Source organism: Labeo rohita, chromosome 5 (genome assembly GCF_022985175.1).
Source record: "Labeo rohita strain BAU-BD-2019 chromosome 5, IGBB_LRoh.1.0, whole genome shotgun sequence".
Taxonomy (NCBI): Eukaryota; Metazoa; Chordata; class Actinopteri; order Cypriniformes; family Cyprinidae; genus Labeo; species Labeo rohita.
In genome coordinates, this window is record NC_066873.1 from 32,282,836 (window position 1) to 32,301,230 (window position 18,395).

General features: G+C 35.6%; 3 protein-coding genes across 3 annotated transcripts; 2 read left to right on the forward strand and 1 right to left on the reverse strand.

Moving 5' to 3' along the window:
* The first annotated feature begins 357 nt into the window (after positions 1-357).
* On the forward strand, positions 358-5,328 carry tm4sf21a (transmembrane 4 L six family member 21a). The gene is made up of 5 exons (XM_051110735.1): positions 358-675; positions 1,131-1,196; positions 2,732-2,868; positions 2,958-3,150; positions 5,003-5,328. The coding sequence occupies exons 1-5, from the start codon at positions 499-501 to the stop codon at positions 5,009-5,011; spliced, it is 582 nt and encodes a 193-aa protein (XP_050966692.1). The 5' UTR covers positions 358-498; the 3' UTR covers positions 5,012-5,328.
* Positions 5,329-5,360: 32 nt separating this feature from the next.
* slc25a15b (solute carrier family 25 member 15b) lies at positions 5,361-11,514 on the reverse strand. The gene is made up of 7 exons (XM_051110734.1): positions 11,364-11,514; positions 10,729-10,829; positions 9,902-10,160; positions 8,603-8,740; positions 8,302-8,477; positions 7,026-7,184; positions 5,361-6,919 (listed from the first exon to the last, which is right to left on the reverse strand). Exons 2-7 carry the CDS (start codon positions 10,781-10,783, stop codon positions 6,798-6,800), a joined length of 909 nt encoding a protein of 302 aa, XP_050966691.1. The 5' UTR covers positions 10,784-10,829; positions 11,364-11,514; the 3' UTR covers positions 5,361-6,797.
* Positions 11,515-13,366: 1,852 nt separating this feature from the next.
* mrps31 (mitochondrial ribosomal protein S31) lies at positions 13,367-17,492 on the forward strand. The gene is made up of 7 exons (XM_051108736.1): positions 13,367-13,744; positions 14,043-14,468; positions 14,694-14,846; positions 16,244-16,390; positions 16,470-16,543; positions 16,772-16,909; positions 17,009-17,492. The coding sequence occupies exons 1-7, from the start codon at positions 13,626-13,628 to the stop codon at positions 17,215-17,217; spliced, it is 1,266 nt and encodes a 421-aa protein (XP_050964693.1). The 5' UTR covers positions 13,367-13,625; the 3' UTR covers positions 17,218-17,492.
* Positions 17,493-18,395: the final 903 nt, after the last annotated feature.

Here is an 18,395-nt window from a genome sequence, read left to right on the forward strand (position 1 = left end):
ACATTAGATCCCTACAAAAAAAACTAAATGCATATGAACAAAAATGTGTAAATATGGGTTATAATCTGTCATTTTTAATACTTGATGATGGCTATTTTATATATTTTTTAAATCATTTTTATATTATTATTGTTTTCTTAAAATGGGTTAAAAGGTTTATATCTACAAACAGTTTAAAAGGTTAACACTGTACATCATAAGCGCAAAAAGAAGCTAAATAAAACAATATAATTTTATATTGTATGCTTTAGATTTAGATTATCATTTAGATTCTCTGGAGAGGGTGCGGTTAGAGGAACTGTATTCAATGGGCTGGTCTTATCTTAACTCAATAGTAAATGACTAGCAGTGTTTATAAAAACCTCTGTACTCTAGACGGACAACTTTAGGGTGTGTGTAAAACTCAGAGACCACAACCAAACTCAGCCACGTTGTTTTTATCTTGGAGCTTTTAGAAATTCTGTTCTCTGGCTTTAGGATTGATACTCATCTTGAAGCATGTGTACGGGAAAATGTGCGTTTTGCGTCGGGACAAGTCTGTACCCTTTGGCGGTCATCTCCATAATATGTAATATTATGCTGTTTTTTCCTGGCTGGGATGTAAAGTATGTGCAGAATGGACAAATTACTCCGGAGGTTAAATACATGGGTGGACTGGTTGGAGGGGGGATTCTGGTAAGTCTGACTTGAATTGTAAACAAATGTTGAGCTATATAAAAATTCTAATTCCGTTTATGCATCATACGATAATATACATTGTGTAAATATGATTCTAAGTTTAGTTTGGGGCTTGTCAGTCACGTTTCTACAAATAAGCTGCCTTTGTTAGAATTTGCCGAGTCTTAATTTGATTTGGGAAAGGAATGTACAAAACGAATTTTTGGCTTGTTTTATAAGAAACCGTGAGGAAAAAAATACTGATGTTTTATGTATCTTTATGAGTCAAAGAGCGATTATCCAAGTACGGTATTATAGTAATGTCACACCCAATGCGAATCAAAGTAAATCCAGTGTGAACAGAGTGACCTTGAATGTACAAAATATATTTACGGAATCATTGGAGTCAATCCAAACTGTGTCAAATGACAAAGTGATAAAAATCTAAAAGAATTCTCCTCTCTCTCCTCCAGGTGCTGATTCCAGCTTTTCACATTCACCTGACTGGGAAGCAGGGTTGTTGTGCTAATCGCTGTGGGGTGAGTTCGCTCCTGACACCAACATACACATGAAGGTTATAAATATTTACAACCCTTTAGAAATTCAGTTATGAAGAGGATTGTCACGGCCGGTAAAAGTGAAGCAGTAGTCACCTTTAAATAGCTAAAATCTGCTTAGGGATAAAAATAAAAAAGCTTCCATATTCAGAGTGTTTAGAAATGGAAGCATAAGTGCAGAGATTTTCTCTTTAGGCAAACTGAATAAAAAATCGAAATAAAATAAGATAAAAATGGATGTGCGTGCACAAAAATGTTGGGGAATAACCAGTTACATGTAATGACGTTATGCTATTGGATTACAAAATAAATGTGACTGATCTGTTACAGTTACTGAGAAAAAATGTGTAATTAAATTACAGTTACTTATGAAAATGTTAACGATTACAAAACGGGTTACATCTGAATACTTCTTGTATTAATATTTACTATTTCTTGTTATGATTTTAAATCTGTATTTAACCTCAGAATGGTCTTAAAGTAAGAAGAGGTGCTAAATTAGGCTGTGCTTTAAAATTTAATTATTATAATCTTAATTCAAGAGATGAAGGATTTCAAAAAAAGATAAAAGCATCTGATAAATTACTAAATGTAAATGTACATTTAGAAAAGTAATCAGAAAGCAATCAAATGTACTCAGTTACATTAGTTTAATAAAGCAACTGAAATAGTTACACTGCTTATCACATTTTTAAATAGGGTAACTTGTAATCTGTAACCTATTACATTTCCAAAATAACCTTCCCAACCCTGCAAATGAAAATTAGCTGTTAAGACATAGGACTGAAAAAAAAGAACAGGAAATACCTAAGAATCTTTCAAATTTAAAAAAAAACCTTACAACGAACAAGAAAGTCATAACTGAAAAAAATACAACCCTTATAACTTGCCCAGCCATTTCAGTCCCAAGTTACCAATGTGTTTTTCTAAATCTGTTGTGAGATGCATATTTTGTGACGATGCTGCATGCAAGTTAAGGAAGAACTTTTGTTAAAGTCGTGGACTGAATGTTCTCTTAACACACCAAGACAAGTAAATGTACTTAGAATGTAACTGAGTACATGTGATGTGAAGAACATATGTCATGTGCCTGTCACGGTGAAGAACAGACCTGCCTGAAAATACACAGGCGTTCCTCTGTTTAGAAAAAATCTATAAAGATGTGACTCATGAGACTAACATGTGGCTTGACAAATGTGCACTCGTCGCAAATATTTGCAGAACCTCAACAGTTTTAGAGGAATCTATGGTTGACCACTTCGGTGAAAGAGTTCATTTTTTGCCATGTTGCTGTGTGACTGGAAAGTTGTTTCTCACGACGTCTTCAAAATTAAATATGAGGAAAACTTTAACACAGTAACTCATAATAATAGCATGATATCTGTGCTGTCTGTTTTAAAAAACTGAAATATGTATTGTAGATACCAAATATATTTAATGATTTAATGATATTAAATTCATTTCATGAGTCTTAGTTTTTAAATTAAATCATTCTGATGATGCATTTTCTATTTCAGATGTTCCTGTCCATTTTATTTGCAGCAGTGGGTGTAGTCGGTGCCCTTTATAGTTTCATAGTGGCAGTGATGGGTCTAATTCATGGCCCATACTGTAAGCATCTTCTTGTTTTATGGGGGACTCCCTTCAAAGACAAGTAAGAGACACACCTCAGCACTTCAGAGGATGTAATGACAACTCTTACAATTTAAATATTTTTAAATGTGTTTTGTTTATATCTCTCAGAGAGCCGAGTTACCTTAAGGATCGTAGCACATGGGGCACTTGCATTGAGCCAAACAATGTGGTGGAGTTTAATGTGGGTCTGTTCTCAACACTTCTGGTGACCAGCGCCCTGCAGCTCATCCTCTGTGCCTCACAGATGATCAACGGCCTCTTCGGCTGCCTCTGTGGAACCTGCAAACAGAAAGAGAAAGGGGTGAGAGACAAAAAAAGAAAAAGAAAAAAATAATGGAGAATGAGGAATACAAAAAGACAAAATACAAAAAGAGTGGCACAAATCTAGTTGTGAAAAAAGAAACTTAGCCCAATAATATGTTCAAAACAATCTACCTAGCAGGAAGATGAAAACTGCAGCTAAATTTCACAGTTTATTAATAGTGAAGCCTTCTGAGTTTACAGGCAAATTTGCTTTGTTTACTTTGCTGGTGTCAAAATCAGACACATATAAATGTTAGTAAACACAATTCCTGGCAAATATCCATTGACCACTGGATATTTGTTAGGAACATTATATCGAGTCCAGCAACCATTAGTTTAAACTTCTTATCGTTTTACTCGCGTTTTCGCAACTTTCCTATTAAATCCATTCATGCTGAGGGCTCTTTTGCCACTCAGTCCGGTTGAGTGGGCGTGTCCCGGCGTGAAAGTGCAATAAATGGTAAAACTGTTTGCGCTACAAATCAGTGAGTTCATAATTTAGATAACACATTAAAATAACATGATAAGACACACCAATTTGCAATATCAAACAGCAATTCGAGTTATTTTGTACAGCTAAAAACACCTCGCCACGAATGAGACCGGAAGCCTGATCCATAAAATTTGCAAATGGCCTGGCCCGATGGGAAAACGCAAGATGGCGAAAGTTGCGTTATCTGAAATAACTTAAAGCGCACGTCCGCCAAAAATAAATAAATAAAAAAAGTAAATTAAAAAAAAAAGAATCAATAATAATAATTCACACACTAGTTTCACTTTACCGGATAAGCATACTGATATACAGTGTTGCCATTGGACGATGAATATTAAAGAATTATCAGAGCGCAGAATGTTGACATTGACCAATTAAGTAATCCAGAGACACGCTTTTTCCGTATTGATGCAGCAATCTTAATACATTGTTGATTATTTTCATCTCTATTAATGCCAGAACTATCATCTCAACCCTGCTGAAAAGAAAAAAAAAAAACTGGCAAAACTACCCTGGTGAAAAAAACAGCATATGGTGGTAGGTATGTTTTGATGCTGGTTTAAGCTGGTCCTTTGCTGGTTTGTGCTGGTCATGTTGCTGGTCAAGGACCAGCATGAACCAGCAAAGGACCAGCATAAACCTGCTAAGGACCAGCATAAACCAGCAAAGGACCAGCTTAAACCAGCATCAAAACCTACCTAACCAGCATATGCTGGTTTTTTCACCAGGGCAGCTTAAGCTGGTTCCTTGATAATACACATACATCTCAGAGACGTCTATTTGACATCTGCATTTACATCTGCAAGATGTAGTTTTTATGTAGTTTGCTCATCTGCAATATGTCTATTGGACGATTCCTATCAGATGTCAAATAGACATCTATTAGATGTCTTTAAGATGTTTATGATTTCGAATGTATGTAAAACTGACATTTTACAGACGTCTACCAGACGTTTGTACACAGCAGATGCTTTCCAGATCAAGAGATCTTTAACAGACATCTTGCAGACGTACGTGTGCTATCTGGGTTGGTTGGTCTGATCTGGTATAAGATGGATACCTGCTAACCAGCTAAAACTTTTTTTTTTTTTTTTTTTTTTGTGCAGGGAATTCAATATAAGAAGTATACAATGAAACTGTTGTATTATTATAGATCCAACGGCAATTTTCATTTTTTATTTCTGAATTAAATACACTGACCGTATATTCTTACACCTCAACAATGTAAATACATGTTTAAAGAAGAGCTTCCTTCCTAGCAAAATTATCAAGAGTAGAAATACTAATTCTCTTTAAAAAGTGATGAAATCAGATCGTGCTATTATCTTCCATAACTTTCTATTATGTTATTTTGTAGCCGCTGTAATCCCCGTCTGCTTCAGAGAGGATATCCCTCGTATCTACCATCCAGCATCCCTAACCAGCTAACCAGCGCCCTCTTGTGGAAAATGCTACCTGAACAGTTTAATAAAAGTTTGTTTATACATTTTGTATACACTTAATCGTTATCAGTGGTTATTGCTGATATATCGGCTTAATGTCTTTTTAAGTACTAGCTCATGCATAATGATTTTCAGAGTGAATAATATTTTAAAGACAAATGGCTTTAATAATGGCATAAGGCTTGTTTTGTATCTGTATTTTTATAGTTTAAAAATGAAATAAACATAATACAATAAAAATAAATACAAACTGTGTGGCTGATGTGTGTTTTGTCAGACTTTAATACACATTTAATATAACACAATTTAATTCTCTCCAGAAATCTATGATTTTGTATCAATTAAAAACATAACAATAAATCAAAGATACACAGTTAAAAATAATACAATCGTAATTTTACAAAGTTATTCAGTTTTGTAAAGAGTTGGTTGGTATTCTTCAACTATACAAATGGCCCTCTGAATCAAATAGCAGAATATTTCCAGTCAGTACATTTTCAGATGCTGTGCCATACTGTACTACTGACCTCAGCACATTATTTTTAAACAATCTAAAATATGTCCGGCCGCAGTGTAAATGTTCTTTGGCAAAATGACTGAACGTAACAAGCATATGCTCACATACAAAAACATCCACACACTATGGGGTCACATTGACAATCAAAAATGTAAAGGCTTTAGATTATTTTTAAACATTTAAAATGAAATGAAAATGAAAGTCAGATGAATAAGAAATCTGTATGACTCTTCACTATTTCTAGGTCACCGATCCAGTAACCAAATTTGACGTTAATCACATGAACACAAATTTCCTTGTGGGAACTGAAGCACAACACGCTCTGTGAAGCTAAACTTAAAAGGATTTTCACAAGGTTGTCTCAGGCTTTTGAACCCCACCGTACTTAAAAGAAAAACTTTAACTATGAATAAGGCATTCTCCCCTCACTTGAAATACTAAAACAAAATTCAAACATACAAAGCTTGAGGTTATACTGAACAAAAGTTAGTGTATTTCCAAAACTAGGTTTAGATAGACAGTTGGCAGTCAGGTCATTCCAGTTTAAATTCTAAATGTTCCTTTTGTCTATAAGTGTTCAAGAGAACGGCACTCAAAACCTAATTGCATAGTTACAGTTTATTCAACAGGCCTTTGCGATTTACAAACTGGCAAAAATACAGAGGTAGCCTGAAAATTGAACGTATATAGAGTAAATGGTTCCAAATGCAAACTATTGGCTTGAAGGAGTGATGGGACTAGTGTTACTAGCACAAAAGAGAATTATTACATTTCTAGAACCTCAGACTAAGGTTTAGCCACATAAAAACACCCTAACAATACTAGCAAAAAAAAAATTAAGTTTGTTAACATTATGCTGTAAATAGAAATGTTTATATATGCTAACTTTTTAATATTTTATGCTGTATACAGTTGCATTATTGAACAAATGAAATAATACTATTTTAATACATTAACCTAGATTAATAAATGCCTTAAGAACTATTATTCACTCATACCAAACAAGTAAAACCTTACTGTAAAGTGTTATCAAATAAATAAAACAAAGCGTCATTATAAAAATGTGCGTTAGTGTGTGCAAACCATGGCATGTTGACTGACACACTGTATAATGGCCAGGGCGAATTAGAAGTTCTAATAGTTTAAAAAGGCTAAAAACCCAACTAGATAAAATAAAATGTGCCACTAAGGGGTCAGCTGTCAAACTGTGCCATCATGATTTTGCGGCTGGCTTCATAACCTAAGAACAGAGCACCGTTGGCGGGAAATGTACGGATCATTGTGGGAGTCAGACCGGAATATAGAGCCCGTACACCTGAAAATGAGATATAAGCAGTTAAATGGGGTTTATGTAACATTCATAAATTTTTTTTTTTTATTCACAATACTGTTTGGCAGGAAAAAACAGATCTTTCTCATACCTTCCGTTCTGAAGATATGCATGAAAGTCTTGAAGAAGCCTGACTGCTTGCCTGTCATTGACATAACCTGTATTCTGGATTTAACACAGTCCATTGGGTAAACCACAAGCCAGAGACAAGCTCCCCCAAAACCTCCACTGAACACAATAGGGGCTACACCTACAAAACACAGACACACCAACTCGTCAAAGCTGGCAAATTAATGAACATGAACATCACATTTACAGTATGAGATTATACAGCAAGCACAATACAAACATAAAGAAATGCAAACACAAGAAACCAGAGTACTACTAGAAAAACTACAACAAATACAGAACTTACACTACTGGTCAAAAGTTTGAGGTTGGTAAGATTTTTAATGTCTTCGAAAGAAGTCTCTTATGCTCACCAAGGCTGCATTTATTAGATCAAAAGTAAACGGTAATCTTGTGAAACATGATTGCCACTGTTAATTATAATGGTTTTGTATATTTTGAAATGTAGTTTATTGCAAAGTAGATGCCAAAGTTGATTTTTCAGCAGCTATTACTCCACTCTTCAGTGTCATATGATCCTTCAGAAATCTGAATCAAGAAACATTTATTGTTATTGTTATTAATTATTATTATCATAGGTAGTAAGGACATGGTTAATAAAAGTCTATGTGGCATCAGTGGTTCAACCGTAATGTTATATGAAACTATGAGTGTGCAAAGATGATGTCACATGGACTATATTAACCATGTCCTTACTACTTTTCTGGCCTTAAACATGTCCGTTGTGTTGCTGTCTATGCAGGTTCAGAAAGCTCTCGGATTTCATCAAAAATATCTTAATTTGTGTTCTGAAGATGAACAAAGGTCTTACAGGTTTGGAACGACATGAGCATCAATAATTAATGACAGAGTTTTCATTTTTGGGTGAACTATCCCTTTAATAATAGAATTAAAGTACTAAATTAGTACTACATAAATCTTTCAGACCCCAAACTTTTTACCTGAAAAAAGGGACTTCTTTAGCCTACTGTGTCTTTCTCGTTATACTAGCTCTGTCGATATCAGTTCAGTAAACTGAACGACCGGCTATATTTCAAACAAAGAGTTCACTGATTACTGACTGATATTAATGTTTGTCCTTGTCCTCCAAATAACTGACTAAGGTGCGGCATTTCAATAAAAACACACCAGAAAATACCAGACCAATCAATAAATGAGAAAATATGCTGTTAGTCATGTTGTCAATATCGTTTAGTCATTTTAAAGATAACGTGTAAAAACCATAACTGTTTCCATACCTATGTCATCCTTGCCACAGTGCATGTACTCAGCGAAGAGAGAGCGACAGAGCTCATATGCTCCAAAGAAACAGAAATATCCAGGCACCTCACGGGCAATTGTGGTGGTTAAACCCTGGAAGAACCCTGCAGGTCCATCATTATGCATAATGGACTTTATCACCGACCAAACTGTGCTGAAACACACAGACATATACATAATGAGAAAAGAGGCAAGTAGTTTAATGAGTTATACTCTAGCTCTTAAAAGTAAATAAAAATATGTGCACTGCATTCACAGAAAGGATGAGTCGATCTTTACTTCTGACTGTGGGCGATCTTGCCAGACGTCGCCATCTCATGCATCGCCTGCAGTCGGCATTTCACCAGCTCAGTGGGACATAAGACCAGAGAGGAGAAAACAGAGGCCACAGAGCCTGCGCATGCTTTCTGCATGTCACTAAACAGAAATAAACAATCACACACATAGAAAATAAGCGTTAAAATAAAGAAAAAATGAATAAAGTTGTGATAATGACATATATCTACACTACCAGTCAAAAGTTTGTAATGCTTTTTAAAGAAGTCTCTTTTGTTCACCAAGCCTGCATTTATTTGATCCAAGGAACAGCAAAAACAGTAAAATTTTGAAACATTTTAACTACTTAAAATAACTGATTTCTATTTTAATATATTTTAAAATGTAATTATTCCTGTGATTTCAAAGCTGAATTTTTGGCATAATTACTGCAGTCACATGATCCTTCAGAAATCATTCTAATGTTCTGATTTGCTGCTGAAAAAAACATTTATTATTATTATTAACAGTGGAGTAGAATTTTTTCAGGTTTCTTTGATGAATAGAAAGTTCAGAAGAACAGCATTTATCTGAAATAGAAATTTATTTCTATCCCCCCCACTCCACAAAAAAAACAATTTTACTGACTCCAAGCTTTTGAATAGTATAGTGTATAACGTTACAAAAGCTTTTAATTTCAGATAAATGCTGATCTTTGCATGTTTCTATTCATCAAAGAAGCCTGAAAAAAAAAAGTGTACTCAACTGTTTTGAATATTAATAATAATAATAATAATAATAAAAATTGTTTCTTGAACAGCAAATCAGCATATCAGAATGATTTTTGAAGGATCACGTGCCACTGAAGACTGGAGTAGAGATACTGAAAATTCAGCTTTGCCATTACAAGAATTAATTACATTTTAAAACATATTAAAATGGAAAACAGTTCTTTTAAATTGTAATAATATTTCACAGAATTCTATTTTTACTGTATATTATTTAACTTGTATATTTAACTTGTAATTAGCTACTGTATATTAACCAACTTCTTTCAAAACTCTTCAAAAAAAAAGCTTATCTACCCCCAAACTTTATAACAGTGTTGTGTATCGCAATAGTCTTGAAAAAAAAATAAAAATAAAAAATAATTATTCATGTTAACATATACATCCAGATGGAACAACTTTATCTACAGAGAATTAATTATTTAAAGCTTATCTACTTTACCTCTTCTGCTCCATTTTTCAATTAAAAAAAGCTTGATATTTTTGAGTAAAATAAATGTACATGCACTATATTCATAATGCAAACAGAACTTGCCTGAGCGCAGCCCCTTTCTCCTGACCAGAGACGAAGCGAACCACCTCTTGGCAAAAGCCGTAGCACATGAAGAGCACAGAGTTCTCTGCGATGTTGGCCATGAGGGCCGGTGTGGTACCTTGATACAGCCCTCGGAGGCCCACCTGTTTGTATGTTGACACAAAGCAGTGCACAAAGCCTCTGTACAAAGTGGGGAATGTCTGCATTTTCACCTTGGCCGTGTCCAAAGGTTGACCACTAAATACACAAGCTGTGCCCCCTAAAGAGGATAGAGAAATGGGACAACAGAAAGAGAGATTACCTATTTCTCTTGTTAATAAAACTGCAGGAATGCCATCATTGCCCTTCAACCATCATTATATAGCTACATTTGCTTGGGTATCGCTCTTATTTGTAGTTACAAACTTTAACTTATTTGTAATTTTATAATATTTTGGTTTAATAACTTAGATACCATGGTCTGACAAAACGAAAATGTCAGCAAAAATGAAAGAGCTACAAAGCAATGATCTACAACTAAATCACAAACAGTATCATGTACTAACTTCCTCACCCACCTATCAGCATGATCTAAGCTAGACAGACAGGTCAGTGTGTGTGTGTGTGTGTGTTTGTGATGTAGGGACTGCTGAGACAATGAGTCCAGACTGTGAAACCACAGGGGTAAGCAAAAACACATCGCTCAAAGGTCAGATAAGAACTGACAAAAGAAAGGATTTACAATGCAGATGGCGCTAAAATAAAGTGTATCCCAGTCTATCATCACAGGGCCCAGGACAATGTTCCCAACTGTTCCCTAGAATGACCCTGATGTAAGGTGAAGTTACCTATAGCACCAGCAGAGAGGTCAATTATTGCCTGAACCACAGGATGTGGTGCCATGGTGAAATACACGTCAAGCGCTCCAACAAAATCCTAAATCAAAGACCTGTGCAAAGGATGAGATGGAGAGAAGAAAAAATGAGTTTATCATTGTAAGTGTAGTTGTAATTGTAATTGTAATTTAGAAAGTAAACCCCTACACAATCCCAAACTTACCAAACCATAGTAGGTACTTAATACTCAGAATTTGTTGTTGAATTACTTACAGCACGTTTGAAGTATAACTAATACGTTGTGCATAACTGTGTAAAGTTACGTAAGCAGACAACATGGAGCTGATTCTCAAATTTCAAGTAGTAACAAAGTTCAGGGCGCCGACTGGAGAAAGTCAGAAGCTACAATGACAAACCATGTGGCTTTGAAAAACTCATACAAAGGCATGCTCTTCAGCAGAAACTCATTTCTGATTCAACATTTATTGGCTGTCTTTTAGGTAACGCAAAATAAAGTAACACCAAAAACCGCTAGTTACAGACAGACGTGTTCTTGCATCACCTGAACTGAACGCTATGAATGGCGAGATTGAACATCTAAAAAAGTAAAACTGTGACCACAATAAACATCCACCGAGCATGCCTACCTTTTTCCCACGAAAGCGCTTACAACGAAAATATGTAGCGAGATGGTTTGACTCATGCTGGCTCCTTACTAAATTGATACATTTGCGATCAAATGAGTCTTGACCTCTCGAAAGGGATCCGCATGTAAAGAGGGATGTAGCGATCTCTGATTCGTGAACGAATCGTTCAATTGAATCGAATCTTTGGAATCGAACAAATCCCAAACGATTCGATCATGAACCTAGCTGAGTCGTGAATCACATCTTATCAAGAACTTGTGCAGGTCATATTTCACCCCAAATTTTAAAGAAATAATATTTTGCGTGAAGAAAATTAAGCCTGGACTAAGCAAATGTTTTGCGATGAGTTTTTTTTTCTCAGAATTAAGCACATATCTCCTAATTCTCATTATCATAATGTAAAAAATAAGTAATATTGTTAAGTATTTATGCATCATAGAATGATATGTGGTAGAAATTATAATTTATGGTGATTTAATTTCAAAAATACAGTACAAGTTAAATAATAAGTTAAATTTCACTATTTTATAGTAGTGGGAATCACCATTAAAAATAATGTGAGAAAAAAAAAAAAAAAAAAAACATGAATTCTGGCACATAACGGTAATGAGAATTTTTTTGGGGGGATGTTAATGGTCATTAAAATAGTTTTTTTTTTTTAATGCAAAATACAATTTTCTTTTTTTGTTTTTGTTTCTTGTGTATAATCATCCCCTTCATGTGAAGATGGCAGCTGAAGTGTAACAATGCTAAAGATTCAGTCACATTCTGAGTGTTCCGTCTGATTGAAGATTCCGTCTAGTTTTCAGTATTCCGTGCAGCTCTCGGCATTCTGCCTTGCAGCAGTTCCAATGCAACATTTAGACTTTACAATTATCTTAAGTGCTATAGACTCTCCTATAAAAATCCTCTTGAGAAGCACGGCCAGAATATGATACCTTGTTAAATGATTGCTAATCTATGGTCATTAAATATGATTAAAAAAAAGATGTTTAGTTGATTTGATGCTTTAAAATGCAGCTTGCGCTTTTCATGTTGTTTTTTGTCATATCAGTTTTTTTTCACTAAGCCATTTTAATTTGTTAGCGTTAATAGTTAAAAACCTTTAAACGTATGTTTTTTGAAAGCGGAAGAATCTGTCCTTGAATCTGTTTTAATTACTTTGACATGTTGTGAAATTGGTACAAGTGTGATTTTTATTTTTCCACAAAGTATATGCTGCAAACAAGCAGTGCATTGCAACAAAACTAACTTGTTCCATTATGATGGTTAATAATGCAGTCGCACAGTGCTGCTTGTTTGTTGATGTCGATTACGTTGGGAGCAATTTAATTTTGTTGCATCATTCTGCTCACTTGCAGTATTAGATTGGGTTCCTTTCTTGGATGTAAATGCAGGTAATCCAGATTTAGTTAATCTGTGAAATAAATACTGTATAACAACTTTAACAAAAAAACTGTATAACAAAAAAAAAAAAAAAAAAAAAACTAGCTGAGTCAGTCCGAGCAGTTCTCGACTCAATAAACCGACTCCGATGAACTCAATGAACCGTGAATGAGCTAATACTGAATTCTCAACAGCATAGTGCTCTTACTATTTTTGTCTTTCTACGCCAAACATAGTAACAGCAGTATGCTAGCATACGGTTACTAATTCATATTCGTTATGAGTCGAGATTTGATGACTGAGCTTAAGTATATGGTAGACTTGACTGATGTTTAAAAAAAGGCTGTTTTTAATAAACGCTCACATCTCATTACAGTGAACAGGCTTGTTAATTAAACAATAAAACACGCAAAACGCATTACTGAAAAGCAGGTAAAATGCCACGCCGAAATGTCCAGTTCCACGTGATGATGAATTTACGTCGTGGCGTAAACGATTCATGGAATCGTTTTTGGAATAGTTCTTAACGGTTCTAAAGAACCGATTCGCTTAAATGACTCGGACTTCCCATCACTAGCAGGGATGGAGGTTGACAGCGGTAGCGGCAGACCCCTCCCCTGGACCAGTTTATGAACGGTTCCCTTTTCCTATTGCAATCCGATTAAATTATCCTTAAGCAATTTATGTGACACACATAGAATAAAACAGATACAATCACTGAATCTTTAAACACTCGTAAAAATGGACAAATGAGACGAGCTCTGCGCAAAAATGCGCCCGGAACGTTTATACGTCTCAGGCGGCTGCCGGACAGTTGATTGTGCTGCACAGGGAAACGTGCATGGACGACATTGAGGTCTTCTGAGAGGGGAAATCATGTATAGAAGATTGTTAATAAATATTTATCAGGTTCGAAGTGGATTAATTCATACGCAGAATGCACGACTACCTTCCACAAAATGTAAAGAGAGGGAGAGCCTTGCTTCTGGTATCTGGTAAGTTGCAGATTTAAAATAATAATGACAGCTCTGATTGAATTATGTCAGTTAAAAGGCTCGGTCTGAAATATAAATACCTCAGATATAAGAATAAAGATCAGTACTTGATTAACCTGCAGAATTTTCCATTTGCGTGTTGATTATGTGGTTGCAATGCATATTAAATATCTAAAAATACCTTCCAGCCCATTTGTTAATTAATTCTTTAATTTTGTGATTTTAAAATGTTTAACAGATAAATTATCCAAATTCAGATGTTGATGTTTTAACATTGTATCTCATTTCTTTATTTCAGGGCCCCGTGTACAGCAAGGCCATTAGGAACCAGTAGCATCTCTTTTAGTGGAAATAAAGAGAGCTCCACATCCCTGTCAGAAGGCAAAGAAAATGAACCAGAAAAGAATGAGGCCAATGCAGAGGTTAACACTGATGGGCAGAATGCAGAAGTTAATGAGGTCACTGAAAATTCACAGCAAACACTGACATCACAGTTAGAGACTGAACCAGTGGTTAAACCTGAGGACAGCAAACAGGTTGAAAAGACAAAGAGTGGAAAGGAGAGTCTTTTGGAGCTACTCGGGGCAATGAAGGTGGAGGTCACAACTGCACGCAAAATAAGACCCTCAAAGACTTCAAGAATGAGTGAGAGGCCCGACCAAGAGCCCATGGAAAGCGCACACAGCATGTTCCAGCATGCCGCAGCTGAAGGTTCACCACAGCAGTGAGTTATACATACGTATAAGCGTAATTCATTCACAAAGTGGTAATTCAGACACTAAAATGCACACAATAACAGCAGTTCCATGTATGTGCACACTAAAAGCTAAACCGCATAATTATTATATGATATTATGAATGATTTAATACATTTTATATTTTTAATTTCTGACTAGCAAACAATGCATCCACTCTGAAGTGAAAGTGGCATCATTTTTCTGTATTTTAGTGGGACCTTGAATCCAGCACTGGTTGCTGCAGTCTCTGCTGCCGCATCCACACTGCCAAACAAACATCAGGCAGAGTCAGAGCTTCTTAAGCAGCTGAGGAAACATGAGGCTGTACCTGACACCCATAGGAGAGCAGATGGACAGAACATAGGGTAGGGCTCATTTCAGACGTTGTGTGCATTAAAGTCAGAATGAAACTGAAATCTGTTTCCTAAATGCTTCTTAATAAACTTACTGTAAATAATACGTCTGTTTGTGAGTGACATTTTTAATCAGAATGTCATAGTTTGATCTTCCATTGAAATAACAGACTTCGGTTGACATGCCGGATTTGTTGAATCGTTTAGTCTTCTTAAACCTTTCTCTTTCTAAAATCGACTACAGCTCGCATTTATATGTGCCGCCATTCAATCAACAACCAATGTTTAAAAAAAAAAAAGTTCATGACCTACACTGTTTCACTCAGATGTACATCATAATAAAGAAGTAGTCTGTTGTTACTTCCATTACATCATGATTTTAATTGAGTCATTCCGTGTCAAATCAGCCAAATTTCAAAAACTTCCCTGGCTCAAATTTTGATTTTGTTATTATTTCTTCTGAGAAAAGATAGACTTGTATAGTGATAAAAGCCAAATTATTAAAAATATTAAATCAATATTTAATAAGCAATCCACTGTTTTGTAGAGGGAGGTCAAAATGGCAATTTTCAGTTGAGATTCATAGTCAGGTGACGGGGGGTAAAAATGACTTCAGAAAGATGGTGGCATCATAATGCTATTGTTACACAGAGATTGGTAGGTCTGTTAGTAAAATCTGTCGACTTTAAAAAAATAAATCAATAAAAATAAAAATTGTTGCATCATGTGCCGATGGTGACCATTCAAAAATGGGGAAACAGCACTTTTCAAGTTTTTCTCCAAAGTTTGTATGCCTGTAACTCAAGAAGTGTTAAAGATATTTTAATGCCCTTTTAGATATTGGGTCTTAACAAACTTTCCTTTTGGCATCTTTATTTTTAATACCCTGTGAGATTCGGTTCCAGAAATTTTAATATGGCTCCAGGAGTATAAAAAGTGCTGTTTTCCCATTTTTGAATGCTCACCATTGGCACATAATGCGACAAAGATAGCTAAAGTCAACAGATTTTACTAATAGAACTACCAATATCTGTTCAAAAATAAGATAATGATGCTGCCATCTTTCTGAAATCATTTTTACCCCCCTGCAACTTGACTCTGAATCTAAGGTGAAAATTGCCATTTTTACCTCCCTCTACAAAACAATGTATTACTCAGTAAATATTCATCAATGACATTTAATATTTTGGATTTCATCATTATACATGTGTATCTTTCTTCAGAAAAAATATTAATTAAATCAAAAATTGGTTAAGTTGACACAGAATGACCCAATTGCATAAAAATGCTTATGAAATCATGTTTATTTGTTAATCAAACTATAGACCTTCCTGTGTAAATGTGGAAATATTGTGTAACATTAGTACATATGTTGGAACAATTATGTGATATCATCTCAAAACTTTCAGACACATAATTGCCGATATGAAAGTCGGAAGGAGGCCGAATGGCAGATCAAACGCCAGACCTACCAGTCAGATTCGTTTTGACGATGACGGAAAGGGATATACTCAAGAAAGAGGCATTACCGGTGAACTTGATGGCGTCCGTAAAAGGTAAAAACGTTCCTGAAATGTTCTTTTTAATTACAATACACTTTCCACTTACCTTGTGCATATTTTTTTGGTTTTAAAGGAAGAGTCCTTTCACTAGTAAGAGGCTGAACATCTTTACTGCAGGTGTGGAGCAGGACACATTGTCAGATCTGGGTAAGGAGAAGTTCTGTTTTATAGCATTAAAGAGATGGTTTACAGAATAATGAAAATGTTGTCATTAATTACTCACCCTCATGTTGTTCCAAACCTCTATGACCTTCGTTCATCTTTAAAACACAAATTAAGATATTTTTGATGAAATCTGAGCTTTCTGACCCTCAGCAATTGTGAGTATGTCTGTGTATTTACTTACCCCATGCTGTTCCTTGCTCTTAATCTCAGGCCCTACTCTTTGGGACATTGATCTAGCTAATCATATTGTTCAGACAACAAATCAGATGCCTCGGAATGGCTTTGAGGAGATGATCCAGTGGACCAAAGAGGGCAAACTTTGGCAATATCCAATCAACAATGAGGCTGGTGAGTTCCACTGCAAATATAGGTTGCATCCATCTTCTTGTTTGTAATTCTGTACCTTATCCTAATCTTGTCTTTTCGCACATCGTGCAACTTTTTTAGGACTGGAGGAGGAGGCGAGTGTGCCCTTCCATGAGCATGTGTTCCTGGAGAAGCACCTTGATGAATCGTTCCCACGACAGGGTCCAGTCAGGCACTTCATGGAACTTGTAATCACAGGCCTCGCAAAGAATCACCACCTCACGGTTCAGCAGAAAAAGAACATATTGACTGGTTCAGAGACTACTTCCGACAGAAAGATGATGTCCTGAAAGAGGCTGAGGCATAACTCAACTATGGATCGGACAAAGATAGAAGATGGTTTCGGATGCTTGTACCGAATGCCCTAGAACCAGCTAGTTAAGATCCTAACAGCAGTAATAATTAGCAAAACTCCATAACCAGATTAAAAGACTGAATTATTGTTGTTGTTTCTTAATGGTCAGCTGTGTTATAATACACAACCTGCTCCAAATTGTCTGATTTTTTTGTGTTATTTACTAAAACATACTATAACTGTTTATCAATAAACAGTCTGGATATTGTGTATGCTGCTCATAATTAATTTTACCTGTGTTGCTTTTTCACAATTGTAAAGAATAACTTCAACTTGCAAGCACTATAAATTTATCTAGCTTTATCTGCACACATATATGTATATACAGTATTCAACATTTGACGTGGAACAAAACCTTTCATAAACGTTGTCCTAAAACTAAAACAATACACTTTTTGTCTTAGGACAAGTTTGATGAACTTTTCTGATCCACTTCAAATGTTGACTACTGTATATACTATAGCAACTCTCAGTTGTTTGATTTTATAATTCCCCTATCACAGCTCTAAACTGCTAAATGTAGGTAGCCAGGCATTTAGGAATTATAGAGGGTTTGCACTTTGGTCACTATTTGGTCAGTTACCCGGATGCGTGGCCATGTTGGAGATACTCGGATGTAAACTACAGCATGGATTGCATGGTTAATGTACTACTGATTAGCAGGAAAGGGCACAATATTTTGACAAACCAAAGTTAACAGGTGGTTAAGATATGTTTGAGCAGTATTAATTAAGCTATTAGCCTAATATGTCACATACCTAACCGGAAATAATAAGAACAAACACAAATGTTGTCAAGATTCTTGCCCTGGCCGGCGTCGATTGCGCTCCCGTCGTCCCGTGTTTGAATCCCAACTGAAGGACATCTCCTGATCATGCCCCCATCTCTCTCTCCTACTTCACTTCCTGTCACTTCTGGTATGTCCTGTCATAATAAATGCAAAAAAAAAAAAAAAAAAATTATTGCCCTGGAAGTCCTGCTTCAGTTTGGCCAACCACAAATGCCTTTTGTTCCTCTGTTTTTTACATTCTTCTCCTTGATTTGTTATGGCTTTTGGCAGTCCATAGTATTCCAAATGTTTTTCCCTGTCCGGCCAATTTGTACAGCCCAAAA

Bases quoted from the DNA above. Each gene is read 5' to 3' on its own strand.
- mrps31 (XM_051108736.1), top strand. From the start codon at position 13,626: ATGTATAGAAGATTGTTAATAAATATTTATCAGGTTCGAAGTGGATTA. The intron at 14,847-16,243 runs GTAGGGCTCATT...CAAAACTTTCAG, and splicing joins GCAGATGGACAGAACATAGG to ACACATAATTGCCGATATGA. The intron at 16,544-16,771 runs GTAAGGAGAAGT...TCTTAATCTCAG, and splicing joins GGACACATTGTCAGATCTGG to GCCCTACTCTTTGGGACATT.
- slc25a15b (XM_051110734.1), bottom strand. From the start codon at position 10,783: ATGGCACCACATCCTGTGGTTCAGGCAATAATTGACCTCTCTGCTGGT. The intron at 10,161-10,728 runs GTAACTTCACCT...TATCCTCTTTAG, and splicing joins CCTCTCTGCTGGTGCTATAG to GGGGCACAGCTTGTGTATTT. The intron at 8,478-8,602 runs GTAAAGATCGAC...TGTGTGTTTCAG, and splicing joins AAGATCGCCCACAGTCAGAA to CACAGTTTGGTCGGTGATAA.
- tm4sf21a (XM_051110735.1), top strand. From the start codon at position 499: ATGTGTACGGGAAAATGTGCGTTTTGCGTCGGGACAAGTCTGTACCCT. The intron at 676-1,130 runs GTAAGTCTGACT...TCTCTCCTCCAG, and splicing joins TGGTTGGAGGGGGGATTCTG to GTGCTGATTCCAGCTTTTCA. The intron at 2,869-2,957 runs GTAAGAGACACA...TATATCTCTCAG, and splicing joins GGGACTCCCTTCAAAGACAA to AGAGCCGAGTTACCTTAAGG.